General features: G+C 39.8%; 1 protein-coding gene across 7 annotated transcripts in view; it reads left to right on the forward strand.

Moving 5' to 3' along the window:
- The window catches only part of Itgb6 (integrin subunit beta 6), a 127749-nt gene that overhangs the window by 86042 nt on the left and 19845 nt on the right, over positions 1 to 21862 (forward strand). For 6 of the 7 annotated variants that reach the window (XM_070022341.1, XM_070022310.1, XM_070022333.1 and 3 more), the window contains 4 exons: positions 9046 to 9135; positions 13499 to 13633; positions 13836 to 14253; positions 17057 to 17279. In XM_070022341.1, coding sequence (XP_069878442.1) covers positions 9046 to 9135; positions 13499 to 13633; positions 13836 to 14253; positions 17057 to 17279 — 866 coding nt within the window. The remainder of the gene's footprint in view (positions 1 to 9045; positions 9136 to 13498; positions 13634 to 13835; positions 14254 to 17056; positions 17280 to 21862) is intronic. The other variant, XM_070022355.1, reaches the window with a different exon arrangement.

A 21862-nucleotide genomic window follows, 5' to 3' on the forward strand; every position in this document is an offset into this window, starting at 1 on the left:
GTGGTGGTGGCCCAAGGACATTATCATCCTCAGTTCTAGGCTTACTCCAGAAACCCTTCCAGGCTCACCAGTGACCACTGAATGACCAGGAGATCCTTTGCCAGACACTATCAAAAGTGATTTTCTTAAGAGATTGGTGGTGGGCAGGGGTGAGGCTAGCCCACAGACTTCCTGGTAAGATGATTTCATGGAAGTTAACTAAATTCTCCTCCATATTTTGGCAGGAAAATGGGATCATTGTGGTAGCTGAACAATAGAGCTTCTGGAAGTATGAAATGGCTTCAGGCATGAATGATGTTCTAGTTATTCTTTCTCAGGAATGTAGGATGTGCTGGGCATCTTCAGCATGTGCTGGGCATCTTCAGCCCTGTCTGTAGACACTGATAGTAGAGCCTGAGCAGGTCTCTACCCCTTGGCATTCCTACCACTTCCCTGAAGTCCCAGGTTCCCCATACTAGCAGAAACTCTAGGAGCCTGAGATTACAGGCCCCCAAAAGGCAGGAGGGGCTTGGGAGTGTGAAGACCTCTCATCACTGTAACTGATTGGGTCTTATTCCTGAGAGTAGCTCCTGAGACAAGGGGACAAGGCAGAAAGCAGAAGAGATACCAGTGAAAGCTGAAGCCTGCCTGGAGATGCATCCCTAGCCCTAACTCTTATGGTTAGATAAGTAATAGATCTGAGCCTCTTCAAAATCACCTGCACTTTGAACAGTTTACTTGGCATTTGCAAACACATCTCCTTGACAACATCAACGTTTGCTCCCATGTGCATTGTTAAAATTAGAGCAGCCGGACATCGCATGGATCTGTGTCTCTATTGGGTACACATACTTTCTTCCTGGATCTTGGCTAGAATTACAAATGTGAGTCACCAGTACCCTGCTGAGAACAGAAATTTTTATTTTTAAAAATAAGCTTTGGTTGGACACTCATAGTGGCTCACACCTATAACCCTTGCTACTCAAGAGGCTGAGATCTGAGGATCACAGTTCAAAGATAATCCAGGCAGAAAAGTTTGAGAGCCTTGTCTATGTGAAACACCAAAAGCCAGCTGTGGCATAAGGGTAAAGCACTAGCTTTGAATGAATAAAAGCTTGACCTCAGGCCCTAGTACAGGTACAAAGCAAACAAAAGCCCAGCCTATTTTTGCAGCGATTTAAGTTCACAGCAAAGCTGTATACAGCAAAGCTGTACAGATTGCCCACGGGTCCCTGTCCTGCACGTGTACGGCTCCCCATTGGAATCATCCCCACACCAGGGTAGCAAATATGTTACAATTAGTGGGACACTGATACACCATGACTACCCAAGCTCTGTAGTTTCCCATAATTTTCATTAGAATTCTCTCTAGACATTCATTAGCCCATTGTATGGGTTTAGACAAATATGCAATAACATTCATTGTTCAGTAGTAGCATATGTAGTCATTTCACTACCCTAAAAATCTCAATGTTCTGTCTATTCATCCTTCCTTCATGTATGTGACAATGATCCTTTCTTTCCCTTTTTTTTAATTCTAAAGATCAAACTCAATGAGGTCTGCTGTATGTGAGGGAATTCTTCTACCACTGAGTTACATCCCTAGCACTGCCTCCATAGTTTTGCCTTTTCCACTCTAAACAGGTGGGAAAATACATTTGTAGTCTGTGAAGATGAGTTTCTTTCTCTGTTAATATGGATTTAAGATAATTCCATGGGGGCTGGGAAGGTGGCTCATGGTAGAGTGCTTGCCTTGCATGCATGAGGCCCTGGGTTTGATTCCTCAGCACCACATAAGCAAAAAGAAAAAAGCCGGAAGTGGCGCTGTGGCTCAAGTGGTAGAGCGCTAGCCTTGAGCTGAAGAGCTGAGGGACAGCGCCCAGGCCCAGAGTTCAGGCCCCATGACTGGACCTAAAAAAAAAAAAAAGAGTCTTCCATGTATTTAATAGCTCCTTGCTTTTTAGTGTTGAATAATATTCCATTGTCTGGATGTACATAGTTTATCCACTCATTTATTCAAGTTTGGGAAATTATGAATGCAGCTGGTAAAAACAGATGGTACAAGGATTTTGTGTAGGGATAAGTTTTTTTTTTGCTTTTTGTTTTTTGTTTTTTTTTTTTTGTTGTTGTTGTCAGTCGTGGAGCTTGAATTCTGGGCCTGAGAGCTGTCCCTAGTGCTCTACAGCTTGAGCCACAGCACAACTTCTGGTTTTCTAGAGGTTTATTGGAGATGAGTCTCATGGAATTTCTTGCCTTGGCTGGCTTTGAACCATGATCCTCAGATCCAGCTTCCTGAGTAGCTAGGAATACAGGCATGAGCTACCAATGCCTGGCTGGCATAAGTTTTTTGTTTTGGTTTGGTTTGGTTTTATACTTTATTTATTTACTTTCTTTTTTATTGTGAAAATACTGTACATAGGGGTTACAATTACATGGGCAAGATAATAAGTACATTTCTTATCAAGCATTGTTGGCATAAGTTTTTTTATAACTCCTTTACATAAATGCCAGAGAGTTTGATTGCTGTATCATATGGTAACTACCACTGCCATCTATGTACAGTTGCCACACCATTTTTCATTCCCACCAGGAATGAATGAGAGTTGTTATGGCTTCACATCCCAGGTAACATTTGGTTTTGTCCGTGTTCCAGCATTGACCTTTCTGAACATGTATGAAGTAGTATCTCATTTAATTTGCATTTCTTTAATGACATGATGTGGAGCTTCTTTTCATGTATCTCTTCTTCAGAGAAGTGTCTCTTCAGATCTTTGTCTTATGTTTTTGCAGTTATTTATTGTAAACAATAAATCTTTTTTGTTCTTAATATATATTATTGTAAAGATGCTGTACAGAGGGGTTACAGTTACATGAGGAAGGTGATGAGTCCATTTCCTATCAAGTATTGCTACCTCCTCCTTTGTTTTTCCCCTACCATCCCTTCCCTCTCCCACCTTCCCAACTCCTCCCCCTGCACAAAGTTGTTAAGTTCCTTTTCAACATAGTGTCTTGTACATCTCATTGTTACAATGGGTCATCCTGTATCCTGATTCCAGCATTTTGTTATTTCCCCTTCCCTCCCCAAATTAGAAAAATGTATATACAATATGCAGGGCACTGGAATCAAATACAGTGACAACAGGGGTTGTACTATGGGGGAAGAACATACAAAGAAAAAAATCGCATAGTACATTATAAGTACATTCAAAAGAACAACAAGAAAGATAAAATCTCTTGTGTCCCTATCTTGGTGTTCATTCCCTCAGTAGATGAATGGATCAAGAAAATGTGGTATATATACACAATGGAATTCTATGACTCCATCAGAAAGACTGGCATTGCCCCATTTGTTAGGAAATGGAAAGACTTGGAAAAAAATTACATTAAGTAAAGTAAGCCAGATTCAAAGAAACATAGGTCCCATGGTTTCCCTTATCTGTAATAACTAATATATGTCTAGGACAAGCAGAAGAGATCAAAAGCTATGTACATATGACCATATACCCTAATGTTAAGTAACTAATAAATCTTATCAGAAATATTTTTGCCTGTGTCCTTTCCTGTAGGTAGCTTCTCTTCTCATTCCCTTGGCATTGTCTTTCACAGAGAAGTGCTTATGTTATGTACAGTTCATCATGCCTTTGGTGCTATAGTTAAAATATCACCACCATCTAGGTATCATTGGTCATATCTGTAAATTTAGCTACTCAGAAGTCTGAGATCTGAGGATTCAGCTTCCAAGTTAGCCCAGGCAAGAAATTCTGTGAGCCTCATATCTCCAAACCACCAAAAATTCAGAAATGGAGCTGTGGCTCAAGTGATAAAGTGCTAGCCTTGAACAAAAAGCTTAGGGTCAGTGCTTAGGTTGAGTTCAAGCCTCAAGATTGGCTGGCACGTATACACACACACACACAAACACACACACACACACACACACACACACACACACACACACACACACAAACTCATGTCGTCACCAAACTCAAGGTCAACTAGATTATCCCCTATAATCTTTTATGAGTTTTGTGGTTTTCATTTTCAAATGCAAATGTTAATGTAGTATTTGTGAAAGGTATAAAGTCTATGTCTAGATTTGTATTTTTTTGGCACATAGATGTCTAATTGTTCTAGAACTATTTGTCGAAAAACTAATTTTTTCCTGGTGTTGTCTTTGCTCTTCCATTAAAGATCAATGACTATATTTATGTGGATCTGTTTCAGGGCTCTGTATTTTGTTCTCTTCATCTACTTGTCTATTCTTTTTTCAATATCCCATTCTCCATCTTACTGTAACTTTTTTTGGGGGGGTATTGGTCATGGGGCCTGAACTCTGGCCCTGGGTGCTGTCCTTCAGTCTTTAGCTAAAGGCTAGCACTCTACCACTTGAGCCACAGCACCACTTCCAGCTTTTTTTCCTGCTTATGTGGTATTTAGAAGAATCAAACCCAGGGCCTCATACATGCAAGGCAAGCACTCTACCACTGAATCACCTTCCCAGACACTTACTGTAACTTTATAGTAAGACTTGGAGTCAGGTAGTGTCAGTAATCCAACATTCCTCTCCTTCAATATTAAGCTGACTGTCTGAGCCATTTTCTATCAATGTAGAGTTTAGACCCATTTTGTTAATATCGGCAAATCATTTTCTGATATTTGTATTGCATTAATCTTTCCTACATGAAGTGCCCCCCTAAAAGAGTGATGTGTGAAAGCCTTGTTCCCTGACTGGTGGTGTTATTGGAAGTCATTGTATCATGAAAAAGCCTGCCTCATCAGTGGATCAACCCACTGAGCTCAGAGCAGAATGGCTATTAGGAGTCAAGGTCTAGTTGGAGGAATACGTCACTAAGAATGTGCCTTAGAAGAGTATGTCTTTCCCATGGTCTCTTCTCTATCTCACTCCTTCCTGGCCACCATGGGGTAAGCAGGTTTGCTCTATCACGTACTTCCTGCAAACATGTTCTGGCCCAGAACAGAGCAAGTCCCAAGCCTTGGCAATTGTGAGTCAAAGCAAATCCTCTCTCCTTTGTCTTTCCTCAAGTATTTTGTCACAGATATGGAAAGTGACTAGTATATGATACAGTGTTCTTCCTGTCCTACTGAAGATGATTCTTTGTAAGAGTATGACGATATATCTTCCGACTGCTACAGTGACTAGAAAGCTGAGTGAGAGCCCAAGCTCCCATACCAGCAGCACATATACACAAAAATGTTGTGAGATTAGTGGGTGGTTCATGAGGCTTCATAGAAAGAAGTAAGCAAGTACAGAGACTAAAGAGAAGTAGCTGATTCCTGTAAGTATCTGGCTTATAAAGACTCATTCTTTATGAAAATGCTTCTAGTTGATATATACAAATTAACTTCTGATTTCTTGCCCTCCAATGAGGGGTGTGAGTAGGGAGGCCTTACACTATACACAGGTTCTAAGGAGGTGAAGAGTCCAGACATAGCAGAAAATGTCACAAGAGAAAGAAAAGAGGGTCTAGAGTCACCACCATCCAAGGAAAAACACAAATTCAGATAACAGCAAGGGTATTATTAAACACTGACTCAAGGGTCAGGTAACTTTTCAAGCTGAGGAGTTACCAATGGAATGTGTATTAAAGCAGGGATGGAAGTCACATCAAAAGCTATCCCCTCTACCTGAAATACCAAGATGTCACAAAAGCAAGGGAGGGTCTGCCAAGGTCCTTAGTCCTTAGTCCTTTCTCTGAAGAGAAAGCTGACCCAGATGTAACCTGCTTGTAGGTAACCAATGCGGCAGGAATGATTGTGAATGTTTCTGTACCTTAGGCAAGCACCAGTACATGGTGACAAGACTATGGGCAGAACTGGCCTTGGAGATAATCTCTGAGATGCACCCAGAGTGTACAGATGTCAGTGCACACGCTCCTCTCTATCCTCATACCTGCCTATTAAATGAATCCTGTTCACTTCTTTTTCTGTCTCTTTGACAAGAAGAATTTCAGGGCACAAATCAAAACTGTTGAGCAAATAAAAAAATCTAATAGAAAAATAAATAGAACTTGAAGAGAAAAAAAAAGAGTTCAAAAAACTAAGGTGATTACAAAAGGTGAGTGAGAAGAGCAATCTCAGGAACTCCTGGGTGGCAAAGCAAGAGGAAAGAAAGCCCATAATTAGGATAATCCATAGAAAGACAACAGAGTATTCAAGCCCAGACATAAGAGTTTGCATTTCTAATCAGCTCATGCAACTTCATATGTACAGTCTTCACCATTTCTAATAGTAAGTGTCATCTTTCAGAAACACAATGAAGTAATTCATCACAGCCAGACCTGAAAAATCATCCTTTCCTAATATTAAATGTGTTTAATCATGACAACTTATAATAGCACTTTAGGACTTTAGAGAAGAAGGCATTTTGATATGTATAGTAATCATAATACTACAAGATTTAAAGTAGAATTTTTCACAGTGTTAGACCACGAAGGCAAATTGTCCATGTTTTTAGTTAATTATTTGAAATGCTTTAGCAAGGGGAGGGGTTGGAGAATCAGCATCCAGAAATTAATTAATAGTTTCTCTCTACACAATTGTCAGTGTTATCACTGGTTATTGCAACTGGCAGCCAACTCTTTTGTACCCTCTCTAATGGCAATCAGCAAATGCAATTAATGTTAACCATTTATCCTAATAGGCAAATGCCAAATGTCATCCCACAGGCAGGATCATAATTATGACCTATGAGTTCAGCTTTGTTAGCCAAAATTAACGCCAAATTTGAGGCCACTTAAATTAGTGCTTGTGGAAAAAACCCATGACACCTTGGACACCAGTATGCATTTCAAGGATGGCCATTTCTTACACAGCTAAGAGCCATGCATTCTTTCTCAATGGGATCAATAACTTCCTTTGTCAAGCTCTAAAGATTCCCTCTGCCTTCTCTTTGGGAATTAGCCAAATTTATACATATTCTGGCTCCAGTTGAGTGGAATTCAAGTTCCCACTTAGGTATTTGCTGCTAACCACAGGTCTCATGCTTCACAGCTATTTGTGACATGTGTTTATTTGAAGGGGTAAGCCATATTTTACAAGTTCACCCTGAATCAACAGGCAGTGATGTGGAGAAGGTGTAAGGTGAGGAATGTTGCCTGATTTGTTTTTCTGTATTAACCCCTCAATGTTAAAATGTAGTGTTAATGTAGAACATCTGACTTGCTTAAACATTTAGATTCCCAACAACTTCACACATGAACATTGAAAAAGGCGGAACATCACCAAAACCACAAATCAAAATTGAAGCCCATTTTTCCCCCACAAAAGGTGTAGAAAGTTTATACTCACCCAAGTGTTCTACTCCAGCAAATCTCTGGGAAGCCCTGCCTACCTTTGTATTTTTCCACTGACTCCGTTCATTCTTTGTCATTTCCCATGCTGTGATTTATTTATTCACTATTATAATTAGTGGTTTTATTAATTCCAATTTTGTGTGTTTTCCTAAGTTTCTTTCTTCTTTGGAATTAGATTTCAAAATTACATTGGGATTAGAGGAGATACATCAAACATCACTCAACGCTTGCTTACTCTTTTCTATATACAATTTTAATAAATTCATTCACCTGATTATATGGCATATAGAAGACCACAAGTGACAGAAGATGTATTGTCTCTTGTTGATATAACAACATATTAAACCTACTTAACAGATGTTGCTGTATGCAATGGTGAATAATAAGTAAATGAGTTAGTGAGTGAAACAGAGTGCTTAACAAAGAAGGTAGAACTGTTTTTTTTTTTTAAGGTAGAACTGTTTTAAAACTGTTTTAAAACAAGAGCTGGGCACAGGTGAGTCATGCCTATTATCCCAACTACTCAGGGATCTTGAGATTTGAGAATCAGTTCCAGCCCAGGTAGGAAAGTTCTTGAAACTCTTATCTTCAATTAACTACTTTATCTTCAATTAACTACTTAATCTTCAATTAACTTCCAGTTGAAATTGGAAGTAGAGCTGTGGTAGAGTTCTACCCTTAAGCAAAAAGGCTAAGGGAGAGTATCCAGGCCCTGAGTTCAAGCCTCAGTACCAACATAAACAAACAAACAAAACCAAATACAAGAAACAGAATCTACATTCAAAACAGTTATGACTCACACAGTATGGGGTGGCCTATGGGGTGGCCTTTGATGATTACAGGACAGCAGTTACTACTGACAGCTATAACTCAACACACACACACACACACACACACACACACACACACACACACACACACACACACACACACACACACATATTCTTGAGAGTTTATCACATACTTTAGAAATCTCTGCTTTTGAAAGTAACACAGTTTTCAAGCACAAAATAATATCCTGTCTAGAAAATTCACTTCTTTGCAATGTCTTTTTCTGGCAATATTTGACACCAGAGTTGCCGAACAACTGATATGGTAGGTCCTTTTCAGGTGGAAACGAAGCTCAGGAGAAGCAATGCAAGTGAGAATGTAGGTAGATTAGCAGTAGGTTCTGACTCAATCATGATGCAGCTGTAAATGATTCCAAACAACCCCTGGACTGTGCTGACTTCCCTAGGGGAGTACTCATTATGCATGGGAAAGGAAGAGTGAACAGAACAGTCTACTCTCTCCATCAAGCCTTTGCTCATTAAGATCTCTAGACAAAATAACTGAGAGCAACCTGATTCCCTCAATGCCCATGTGTATGCCCAAGACTGATTTCTAGCAACATTGCAAAAAGAGGAAGGAGTTCGTAGATGCATACTCAAACTCTTGGACAAAGGATACTCCAGGAATGGAATACATTATATGCATGTTGTAATTATTGGAAACTTGACTCCTGTCGCGATATAAATCACAAGCCTTACTATGGTAGCCATGACCTAGGATTTTCCCAGTAACGACTCTGGCTTATGTTCCCCACATGAGTTTAGCATGATGTAACACTTGTTTCAAGTCTCATTAATTATCAAGAGCCTGTTTTCCCTGGCCAGTTAAATAGAGGGGATCACAAACCAGTAGGCTGAACCCCATACTTAACATTTCTCAATTACTGTGAGCAATCAGATTGACTTACACTTCTTTTTGGTTACAGAACTATGCCCAACTTATTCCGGGAGCTACAGTGGGGCTGCTTCAGAAGGACTCTGGTAACATTCTCCAGCTTATCATCTCGGCTTATGAAGTATGATACTTTACTTAGAAATTGGCTTCTGTTTTGCATTTCATTGGTATTCAGAAACCAAGATGTAGCTAGTGTGCTGGAACAGAGAATTCTTATCCAAAGAATTACTGAAGCTAAAGTATAAATTTTATTCAATTTATTTTTCAGATCTTCCTCAGAAATGGAAAAATCTAAAACTTGACTCTAAAGTTGAGAAAGTTTTTATGACAGTAACCAACAATAGCATTGTACCCATCAAAGTTTAATTTGACTCACATGACTCCCTGAGTCATAAGTAAGCACTTTGTGTAAAAAGTTTTAAATATAAATTTCCAGTGAAGAGCAGATTTATGTGGAAAATTTAACGGTACAGATTTGATTAGACAATAGAAAAAAATATAAGTGCTAGCTCCATACCAAAACATTCTAAGCACGCCACACACATCATGCAGTAGATACTCTAAGCACGCCACACACATCATGCAGTAGATGCTCTACGTTAGGAAACCAGGAGGCAATTCCATTGGGTTAATGATTATGAATATAATTACTTTTGCCCTGAATTTACAAATTAATACTGAGGACAGAATTTCTCCCTTAAAATAACATACATCCCAACAGGGTTACTAGTTTTCCTTCCCTTTTTCTAACCAAGTTAACAATGAATCGATAGTTTCCAACTTTTTCTTTTCTTTTCTTTTCTTTTCTTTTTTTTTTTTTTTTTTTTTTTTTGTTGGTCGTGGGACCTGAACTCTGGGCCTGGGCACTGTCCCTGAGCTCTTCAGCTCAAGGCTAGTGTTCTACCATTTGAGCTACAGTGCCACTTCCGGCCTTTTCTGTTTATATGGTGTGGAAGAATCGAACCCAATGCCTCATGCATGCAAGGCAAGCACTCTACCACTGAGCCACCTTCCCAGCCCAACTTTTTCTTTTTTAAATATTATTCTTTTTCCTGGCACCTATTTAACAACAACAGCAACTACAACAAATCCTAAACACAAAACAAATAAAAGCAAAAGCCACACAAAGATGCAGATGAAGCTGTAAGTTAGGACTTGGAGAGTGGGAAGGAAAGTTTTAGAAGCAAAAATGCTTTCTAATTTTTGTTTAGGAAACTTGTTCTAAACAGCATTTACATAATACTGGGTGAATAAAGTTTTTCTAACTTTAATGTTTGAGATTTAAGAGACATGTATGCAGTATACACCAGTAATCACCACCAACTAATCAAGTGTTCTTTAAATCACATACCATATACCTCTAGAAATCAAAACATTAGACACACTCAGATCCCTTTTATGGATCCCCTTTGGAAAATTCAGGGAAAAGGGAAGCTACATATTTTTCAAAAAACTGCTAAGATTTTGATATCACCCCACTAATTTTGAAATTCACCTAAAAGAGAGCAAGATATACCTCATTGATATTCAGAGAGTAAAAAGAATAGATTCGTCATTAAAATTATAAGTAGATGGCAGCTCTTTCTCACTGATAATCCTTAGAAATTTCAGTTTTCTTAGCTCATATCAGAAATTAATCACCACATTAACTCATGCTTGAAATTCTTCCAGGCAGGAAAGCTTGTCAACAAAACATTATGAAAATCTTCCTCCCTCTATCTCACGCAGTAATTAAAGTTTTAATGTGTAAAATCAAATAAAATCACAAAGCAATCCCTCACTGAATGATAATAAACTAAGTTTTCTTTAACCCAAGGTTTTCAAAAGTGTTGGCCACTAACAGCTTCAAGGAAATTAAACAAATTTTAAAATAGTAGATTATCAAAAACGTATCCTTGGGCTGGGAAGATGGCTCAGTGGTAGAGCGCTTGCCTTGCATGCCTGAGGCCCTGGGTTCGATTCCTCAGCACTACATAAGCAAAATGAAAAAAGCCGGAAGTGGCGCTGTGGCTCAAGTGGTAGAGCGCTAGCCTTAAGCTGAAGGGCTGAGGGACAGCGGACAGGCCCAGAGTTCAGGCCCCACAACCGGACCCAAAAAACAAAAACAAAAACAAAAACGTATCCTTGTCCAGAATGGCTTGCAGCCTATGTTCCTGCTTCATGTCTTTCTTTGGGGTTCCAAGTTTCTTTGTGGTTCCAAGTCAAGCACAGAATTATTAGATAATGTAACCAAGGCATTAATTATTTGAACTGAATCTTGTGTTTTTATTTACTGTTTCAAAAATACCAAGAAGTGGGCTGGGAAGGTGGCTCAGTGGTAGAGCGCTTGCCTTGCATGCCTGAGGCCCTGGGTTCGATTGCTCAGCACCACATAAGAAAAAAGCCGGAAGTGGTGCTGTGGCTCAAGTGGTAGAGCGCTAGCCTTGAGCTGAAGAGCTGAGGGACAGCGCCCAGGCCCAGAGTTCAGGCCCACGACTGGACCAAAAAAAAACAAATACCAAGAAGTTTCTCTTATTTTTCTACTGTACAATCTTGCTCTGGAGTTAGTGAAACTCTAGGATCCACAGGGGAGGTATACAAGTAGATTGTGGCACTAGTTCCAGGTAGGTTTCCATGCTATTATTTTTAAGTGTTCAGAAAGACTTTAAAACACAGGAATCTATAGACCAAATATTTAAGATTCTAAATAAAGACAGAAAGCAAGATAATATATTGAGAGAAAAATCAAATTGTCGGATTGTCTTCTAGTAAAGCAGAGGCAATGTATGTTCACAAATTGTGGATAGATAACTCCACTAATTATACCACGGCACCATATTATTATCAAAAATTTTGAACACAGGAATGTATTTATCTGACCATCTCTCTCTAATTTCTTTCCTTACCTCACCTTGTGACTGAAATAACAATAATCCTAAGGATACTGGGATTTAAACTCTAGGAAGGAATCCATTTGGTTTGTCTGCTTGACCCAACTCATAAAAGATGCACACATACACACACACACACACACACACACACACACACACACACACACACACACACACACACACACACACACAAATGAATGGGTTAAAAAATATGTTAACTTTCCTAAGGAAAAGTAATAATATTCATGGTCAATATTCATGGTCAATTTTGCATTGTGATGATTCTATCAATGTTGAGATTTCTTTCACTTAGGTCGGATTATGTCACTAGCCCTCATTTTTGTTGTCACCTCTCACCAACACATAGCCCTCATTTCTTGTTTAGCTCTTGACTCACTCTGCCACTGTCCCAACTCTACTTCTGCCTGAATTCTTGATGTCAGGATAAGCAGAATTTGGAGAAAGGAAGGGTCATCTTACTATGCAGTAGGCAAAATTACACTTCAGGAAAACTTGAAGTTGAATATTCTTTTAAAATGCCAATGGTAAGGTAGATGTATAAACCCAAACACTTTTAAATGCATTGAACTGTAACTTAATTTGCAATATTTTAAATTGGTTTTGCTCTTTTTTATCTTTAAAAATTGAGTTTTACAACCCAAAATACAAACTTCTATGTTGTAGCTAAATAAGAAACAGAAAACATAAAATAATTAGCTTCAGAAAGCAAAAACACAACTTATCCCAGACCTGACTATACATGCACAATAAGTACTTTTAAAATCCCAATAATGACTTTAAGGTACATTTGTCTGCCACATTTTAAAACCATGAAAATGTGGGTCAGTCATGTAATTAATAGTGTCAGCTAACCACCATGTGTCGGGCTGCCATCACGGCAAGTTTTCATTAACAATTGTGATTGTTGTCACCTTAATTCATTAAATGCATTGTTGTTACTGTAAGTGCTGAGGGTAATTGCCATTGTAAAATGTCTGCAAAGCATTTGAGCTATGATTCGATATTGAGATGAAAAGTTATTATGTATGCAGAAATGTACCAAAACAGAACCGCAGGGTGTAAATTTGATATCAGGGAAGCAAAATTTCCTTCTTGGAAGAATGGCTGCAGTTCTGTATTCCTTACAAAGCAACTAAAGCTGCTTTATGGCCTAAGAAATGATGACACATACAAATAAAGGGAGTCATTACTGTGCTTTGCTACCAAGACAGAAGCAGAACAGTTATCTTTTACATAAACAAGATCTGCAACCCAGGATAAGCACTTCACCAAAACCTTCAGAAAGGCTTAAGCAACTGAAAGACTGGTGTCTATCCTATATTGCAGCAAACCATCTTAAAGTATTTTGTTATATAGTTACACTGTCATGAGGTAATAGTGTATCATATAACTGATGATGTTCGAGTCACTAAAATGCAAAATACATATAGTCTGATGGCTCACTTTCTCATTTGATTAATGATAAGGTGGATTTCTTTTAGACTATATTTTACTTTTGTCATTTGTAATGGAATAAATATGATTCACAGCCTTTTCTTTTGGCTGTATGTTTCTGGTTGTGACTTCATTCTACCCTTTATGTCTGAACTAAAGGAACTACGGTCTGAGGTAGAACTGGAGGTGTTAGGAGACACAGAAGGACTCAACCTGTCCTTCACAGCTATCTGTAACAATGGCACCCTCATCCCACACCAGAAGAAATGCTCTCACATGAAGGTGGGAGACACAGTAAGTAAACAGCCAATTGACCATGTGAATGATATTTGCATGGACCCCAGTTAACGTAACCCACTAAAGCTGAATCTTTCAAAGATATCAGAGGTTTGCTAAGAAATGCACTTAGCAAAGCTGATTGCTGCCTAGCCTTGTTTTATCAATCCTGGCAGATTGGTGGATGGAAGAAGCAAATAATTCGTATTTTCTTTTCCAGGTTTCATTCAACGTGACTGTGACTGTACCGAACTGTGAGAGAAGAAGTAGGCATATTCTCATAAAGCCCGTGGGGCTGGGGGACACCCTGGAAATACTTGTGAGTTCAGAATGTGATTGCGATTGCCAGAAAGAGGTGGAAGTGAACAGCTCTAAATGCCACAATGGGAACGGCTCCTTCCAGTGTGGTGTGTGTGCCTGCAACCCTGGACACATGGGGCCCCATTGCGAGTGTGGCGAGGACACACTGAGCACAGATTCCTGCAAGGAGGCCCCAGACCATCCATCATGCAGTGGAAGGGGCGACTGCTACTGTGGACAATGCATCTGCCACTTATCTCCTTATGGGAACATTTATGGGCCATACTGCCAGTGTGACAATTTCTCCTGTGTGAGACACAAAGGGCTGCTGTGTGGAGGTAGGTTGTGGCAAGACCATCTTCCACTGCTGCGGGTCAAGTGTCAGGAAAAGGCTTTGCAACCCTTACTACTGTTCTTGTCTCCTGTACATGGTAGGAGAGAGCCAATAGGCTCTTCTGACAGAATTTGCCTTCCCACTACAAACCCTAACAAGAGAAGAAAACCTAGGCTCTGGCACAGTTGAGACTCATCTCCCTTCCCTAATTTTCTGATTCCATGGTGTGTTCCATATTCTGATTGGTGCCCTTTATTCATGATACAAGCAGGACATGATCTGGAGATGACGTGAAGCCTGCCAAAGATGTCACTGTATCATGAAAAGGTTGCATTTAGCAGAATCCCACACTGTATTTTTAAATACATTTTAATTGAAATTATTTTTAAAATAAACAAACAAACCCCAAGTATAATCTAATAGAGATACTAGCCCTTTCTGTATTTCTTTTTTTATTGTGAAAATACCATACAGAGGGGTTACAATTACATGGGCAAGGTAATGAGTACATTTCTTATCAAGCATTGTTGCCTCCACCTTTGTTTCCCCTTCCCATCTCCCCTCACCCCGCTCTCCCCTCCCCCGCTTTCTGTATTTCATCCTGAATGAAAGCGATGGAAGGCTGCAGGAATGACCAACCTATGCCCAGCCACATAACCTTTCCTGATTGTCTTTCTATGTGTTTGGGATAGGGGAGAAATACTAGCAGAAAGACTTGGCTTAATCTGTTTATTGCACTTAGGAAGGTCTGACATGGTGCTCTCTTTGAATCAGATACAGCAATTGCTAAATAAATTCTATTTAGAAAATGTACCAGTGGGGCTGGGAATGTGGCTCAGTGGTAGAGTGCTTGCCTAGTATTATGAAGCCCTGAGTTCAATTCCTCAGTACCACATAAACAGAAAAAGCCAGAAGTGGCACTGTGGCTCAAGCAGTAGAATGCTAGCCTTGAGCAAAAGAAGCTCAAAGACAGCTCAAGAACCAGGATTAGGGGAGGGGAGGGGTGGAAGTATGGAGGGACAAAGAGAGAAATTAAAAGAAAGTGAGAGAAAAGAAAGAAAGAAAGAAAGAAAGAAAGAAAGAAAGAAAGAAAGAAAGAAAGAAAGAAAGAAAGAAAGAAAGAAAGGAAGGAAGGAAGGAAGGAAGGAAGAAAGGAAGGAAGGAAGGAAGGAAGGAAGGGAAGGGATGAGAAGGGGAAACAAAGAGGAGGCAACAATGCTTGATAAGAAATGTACTCTTTATCTTGCCCATGTAATTTTAACTCCTCTGTACAGTATTCTCACAATAAAAATTAAAAAAATTTTAAAAAGGAAGAAAGGAAGGAAGGAAGGAAGGAAAGAAGGAAGGAAGGAAGGAAGGAAAAGAAAGAGAGGGAGAGAAAGACAGGAAGGAAGAAAGGAAGAGAGAAAGGCAGAGAGAAAGAGAGGAAGAGAGAGAGAAAGAAAATAAAAGTGTTTTCAGTTGGACTCAGAAAACTTCTCTAATGTTTTATTTGTAGTAACTTCAATCATGACCCTTAATTGTGAATCAAAGTTATTCTGTTCATTCATCAGAGCTGTTACTCTCTATTATATCTTTTTAAAGATATAATAAAAAAATAAATATGATTATTTAAATTCAACTAGGTGATGCAGTATTAGTCTGTGCCAGACACAGGGTTTGGTGTAGGAATAAAAAGTGAGTGTGGCATCATGAACAGATTCTGATGCTATAATTTGCAATGCTCACCACACATGGCACTGCTTCCCAGCTTGTGTGGATCCCATTTATTTTACAACTAATGTATGTGGCTAGCTGCTGCTTTTCTGAAATGCTATGACCACATTTTTTGTGTCTCACACAACTTCTTCCACCACCCTGAAGCACTCAAAGACAGAGGGCTTCACTGATTTCTTTTGTGCATTGCCCAAATTCCATTAGTCTCTGATAATTTGATTCTAAGAGATAGGAACTGTATTGGCAAAGAGCATTCGAGAAAACACTCTTGCTATGATGCACTTAGAGTTATTTGTCAATGGCATTCCAGAAAGATCGATCCCTCTGAAAAGAGCCTGGTAATTTTGTCTTGATCTTTGGTTATTGTCTTCCCTCTACATGAGATCAATACGAAGAAGGTGTTGTTACAGGAGCAGGTACTCAAGATGACTGGCTGCTTGGAGATAGCAATTGGCCAGGTTATTGGCTCTAGAGGCTGGTAGAGAAGGGTTTCTAAATTCTGCAAGGGATGTTTCGGGGTTTTGCCCTCATGGTCATTCCTCACTCTATCAGTAAGGGTTTTCTTATTTTCTGCCAATTCATTTTTACATATAGTAATATATGGGCATTCTCGAGGCATTTGGAAAGGCACATTTCATCTAATGATACTCATAAATCATTTTTCAGAATACTACACTTTAGAAATTGCTCCTACGTTTTCCCTTTCATAGAAGAAACAAAACAGCATTGTAATTTTAAACATCGCTTACATCTCAAAATTAGTAGCATTGGCCCAAATCACTTCGTTCTTCTTAGCTTTGAATTAATTGATTCAATTATGAATTACACAGCTGCAATATGTCTTGACATCATAGATGCAGACGAATTTCAATTAATCTTTCATTCAAATGTCTTTTGAGTAGAATATACTTATACGAGAGAGAAAATGTATGTACACACTAAATGTATATGCACACAGGCACATTAAATTCCCCTTCTCCCTCTCATACAGACTTTTATTGTAGTTGTTTTTATATATAGTTTTTTTTAATAGCGTTGAGCAAACTTGCAACCTAAGTTGGACCAGGAGTCACATGAAACGTGTTTTACAGATAATGGGGACTGTGACTGCGGCGAATGCATGTGCAGGGGTGGCTGGACCGGCGAGTACTGCAACTGCACAACCAGCACTGACGCGTGCGTCTCTGAAGACGGAGCACTCTGCAGTGGGCGAGGGGACTGCGTGTGCGGCAAGTGTGTCTGCACGAACCCCGGAGCCTCGGGACCCACCTGCGAACGCTGTCCTACCTGTGGTGACCCCTGCCACTCTAAACGGTAATGCCTCTACATCCCTTGGTCCCCTTTGTGGATCAAAGTGCTGAGGACATTTTGTAAATTCAGAGCCCACATTGTCTTTACTGGGTTTGGTCTCTGAACATTCATCAAAACATACGAAAGCACAATATGGCTAGGATCCTGGGAAGATAGTGAGTCTCTCCCCCTCTCTCTTCTCCTCTCCTCTCCCTTCCCTCTTTTCCCCTCCTGCCCTCACCCCTCTCCTCTCTTGTGTTTTCTCACCTCTCTCTCTCTCTCATCTTTTTCTCTCATCTCTGTCTCATTTCTTTCTCCCCTCTCTTCTCTCTTCTCTCTCCTCTCTTCACTCTCTCCTCTCCTCTTTCTCTCTTGTTTCTCCCTCTCTCCCAGCTTTCTATCCTCTCTTCTCTCTTTCTCTCTCCTTCCCTTTTCTTCTTTCCCCTCCTTCTCCTCCCCATCTTATCCACAATCATAGTGTGGCATATCTGCTACAGACAACAAAGTGGAGCCATGTCTCAGATGGCCTCTGAGTTCCAATAGCAGCCGCAAAAGAAATGCCCTGGAGGGATTCTGCTGCCACCCACCTGCAGTCTTGGGGTGGGGGTGTCCCCCCATCTGCTTTCTTTTTTTAACAAGTTTTTTATTGTAAAAATGCTGTACAGAGGGGTTACAGTTACATGAGTAAGGTAATGAGTACATTTCTTATGGAGCATTGTTGCCTCCTCCTTTGTTTTCCCCCTATCATCCCTTCCTTCCCCACCTCCCCAACTACTCCCTCCCCACCCACCCAAGTTGTAAAGTTTGTTTTCAACATAGTGTCTTGTACATCTCATTGTTACAATAGGTCAACCTGTATCCCTATTTCAACATTTTGTTATTTCCCTTCCCCTCCCCAAATTAGAAAAATGTATAAACAAGATTCAGGGCACGGACATCAAATACAGGGAAAACCGATTATACTGTGGGGGAGGAACATACCAAAGAAACAAAAAAAATCACATAATGCATTATACATACATTAAAAACAATAGCAAGCAAGAAAAAAAAAGCATTTGTGTCCCTATCTTGGGGTTCATTTCACTTAACATCATCTTATTTGTTCATATGTACATAGCTTTTGACCTTTTCTGCTTGTCCTAACTTATACAAGTTATTGCAAATAGGGGAAACCATGGGACCTATGTTTCTTTGGGCCTGGCTTACCAGCACAACCATGTTTATCGCAGCATTATTCACCATAGTTAAGATATGGAAGCAACCCAGATGCCCCTCGGTAGATGAATGGATCTAGAAAATTTTGGTATATATGCACAATGGAATTCTATGCCTCCATCAGAAAGAATGACATTGCCCCATTTGTTAGGAAATGGAAAGACTTGGAAAAAATTATATTGAGTGAAGTAAGCCAATCTTCTTTCTTATCTATAAGTTTAACTCCTGACCTTGGGGTGGACTCATTCCTATCCATAGACTGATGGAGGTAGGAAGCAAAAAGACAATCTCAGCTTTCTTTTCTTTCTTTTTTTAAATTTGTTTTTCTTTTTTCTTTTTATTTTTCTTTTTTTTTTTAAATTTAATTTGGAGGCTGGGAAGGTGGCTCCGTAGTAGAGTGCTTGCTGAGCATGCCTGAGGTCCTGGGTTCGGTTCCTCAGCACCACATAAGCAGAAAAAGCCAAAAGTGGTGCTGTGGCTCAAGTGGTAGAGTGCTAGCCTTGAGCAAAAGCAGCTCAGGGACAGCATCTAGGCCCTGAGTTCAAGCCCCTGGACTGGCAAAATTTTTTTAATTTTAATTTTATTGTCAAGGTGATAGACAGAGGAGTTACAGTTACCTATGTAAGGTAGTGAGTACATTTCTTGTCAAACATTGTCACCCCTCCCTCATTTTTCTCCCACTTTCCCTCCCCCCCAAAGCCCCCCAAGTTGTAAAGCTCATTTCCAACATGCTGTCTTGTGAGGATCACTGTTGTGTTGGTTTTCCCTTTGTCCTTTGTCTCACTGTTTTGTTGTTCCCCTTCCCTTCCCAAATTCAGATAACTGTATACACAATACACAGGGTACCAAAATCAAATACAGTGACAATAAGTGACAGGAAAAAAAAGAAAAAATGCAAAAAAAATAATATAGTACATTAAAAACATCAACAAAGGAAAACCTTGTGTTTCTATGTCTTGGAGAAAATCATATTAAGTGAATTAGACCAGAAATATAGGCCCCATAGCTTCCCTCATTTGTATTAATATATGACTAGGATAGTCCTAGAAGAGGATCACAATAGCTCAATAGTTATGTACATATGACCATAATAAGATGATGCTCAGCAAAATCTCAGCTTTCCCAGCCCGTGCCCCTCTACTTTTATTGCCTGTGCTCTTTGGTGCCTTTTTGTGGTTTGTCATTGTACATAGCTATTGTGTATTAATTTTTATACATAGCTATTGTGTATTAATTTTTATCCTATGAAAACAGTAACAATGACCAAAAGAACCCCACATTTTCTTATTTTCTAACTTCTTTGTCAAATTGGGGCAAAATTTGTGGTTCAGGCGAAGCACATTTATGTTGACTGTGGCATGAGACAGAATTGTTACCAGGAAGTCAGTGAGGCTAATCGAACTCATTCCTGGAGTCCAATCTGAGAATTCAGGCAGGACTCCAACATAATGAAAGTGATAGGAAAGTTAATTAGGAGAAAAATATGGAAAGAAAGAGATTGTGTGGTATAGATTGCCACAGGGAAATGGCACTTTAGTTCACCTTCAGCCATCTTCGGAATACAGACCTGAGCACTTGGTCTAAGTGGAGGAACAATTAGCAGCAGGCACTGGAACAGAGACATAGTTTAAGAGGCCCAGTTACAGGTGTGTCCTGGCTGGTCATGATCTCCCTTCTGGTTTTCCTGGGTTCCTGGAAAAGTTGTTATCACTGTCTCACTATTTGGTTTCCAGGATATGACTTCTCTGGCTCCAGAGTGCAACCTGATCATTACCTGTAATTACCCTCATTTTAGGGTGATCTGTCCTGCAAGGTTCCGCTGTTCCTTTAGGGGTAGTTTTAGTCATAAAAATGTTATCCATCAGTCCTTGCTTTCCTAGAACCCATGGCGACTGCAAGGTGATTCTGGAGAGAATAACTTAGAACAAAGACAAATGCAAAATGAGAGCCAGGGTTTTCTCCTGCTTTCAGGTAATTCATGGCAGAAAAAACAGTTCAAAGTACCGGTTGCAATTATACCTTCAATAGAATGAAAGTGGGTTGTCTTTGTGGTGAGAACATTGTAAGCATTGTAAGTCTTTGGGGTTTGAACACTTATTGAGATTGCCTGTGAGAAATTCCTAACCCTAGGTCCAGTCTACAGGACTGCAGTTACCTAGGAGTTACATTTTATTTTAGGAGTTTTGTTACATTTTAGGTTGCCTTTACATTTCCTAAACTGCTACCTATCAGTATTATAATGTACTATGCAGAAAATATGCATTTTTTCATTAACTGGTACTTAGATTAATTTTCATGCAGTGGTCATTCACCATGTGCATGGCCAGACTTCTCAGTCACTGGCTATGGCAATGACATGTGTCAGAAGTGTATGGCATGACTAGACTTCTTTGAATAGAATCAAATGTAACATGTCAGACTGGGGCTTCAGCATAGTGGTAGATGCTTACTTAGTATGTATGAGGCCCTGGATTCAATCCATGGCAAGGGGGAAGTAAAACTGTTCACTTAAGTAGCCAATCATAGTGGCACATGCCTGTAATTCCAGCTGCCTAGGAGACAGAGACAGAAGGATCTTGAGTGTAAAGCTTTCTGGTAGCCAGGTGCTGGTGGCTCACACCTGTAATCCTAGCTACTCAAGAGGCTGAGATCTGAAGATCACAGTTCAAAGCCAGCCCATCTGTGAGACTCTTGCCTCCAATTAATGACCAGAAAACTGGAAGTGGCACAGTGGCTCAAGTGGTAGAGTACTAGCCTTGAGCTGAAGAGCCGAAGGACAGTGTTCAGGCCCAGAGTTCAAGCCCCATGACTGACCAAAAAAAAAACAAAAAAAGCTTTCTGGTAACAATAGTGAGATTCTGTCTCAAAAACAAAATACAAACAAAAGAGCTGAAGATATAGCTCAAGGGAAGGGTACTTCCCTAGCTAGCATATGCAGGAGAGCCATTACTTTCTATCTCCTCTGTAAACATGATTCAGTCTGTGTGTGTGTGTGTGTGTGTGTGTGTGTGTGTGTGTGTGTGTGTGTGTGTGTGTGTGTGTGTGTGTGTGTGTGAGTCCTGGAGCTTGAACTCAAGGTATGGGTGATATCCCTGAGTTTCTTTAGTTCAAGGCTAGAACTCCATCACTTAAGCCACACTGCCACTTCTAGCTTTTTTTGAGTAATTTATCGGAGACAGGAGTCTCATGAACTTTCCTGCCTAGGCTGGCTTCAAACTGTGATCCTCCAATCTCAGCCTCCTGAGTAGCTAGGATTACAGGTATGAGCCACCAGTGCCTGACTTGATTCAATCTCAAATCTGGTTTATAAGATATAAATCAAAAACCAAAATAGTTTAAAGTTGGGAGTCAGAATGATCTTCTTGGTGTTTTTGTTACAAGTTTTGAAATTC

Source organism: Dipodomys merriami, unplaced genomic scaffold, assembly GCF_024711535.1.
Source record: "Dipodomys merriami isolate MVZ:Mamm:240054 unplaced genomic scaffold, mDipMer1.0.p SCAF_1, whole genome shotgun sequence".
Lineage (NCBI taxonomy): Eukaryota > Metazoa > Chordata > Mammalia > Rodentia > Heteromyidae > Dipodomys > Dipodomys merriami.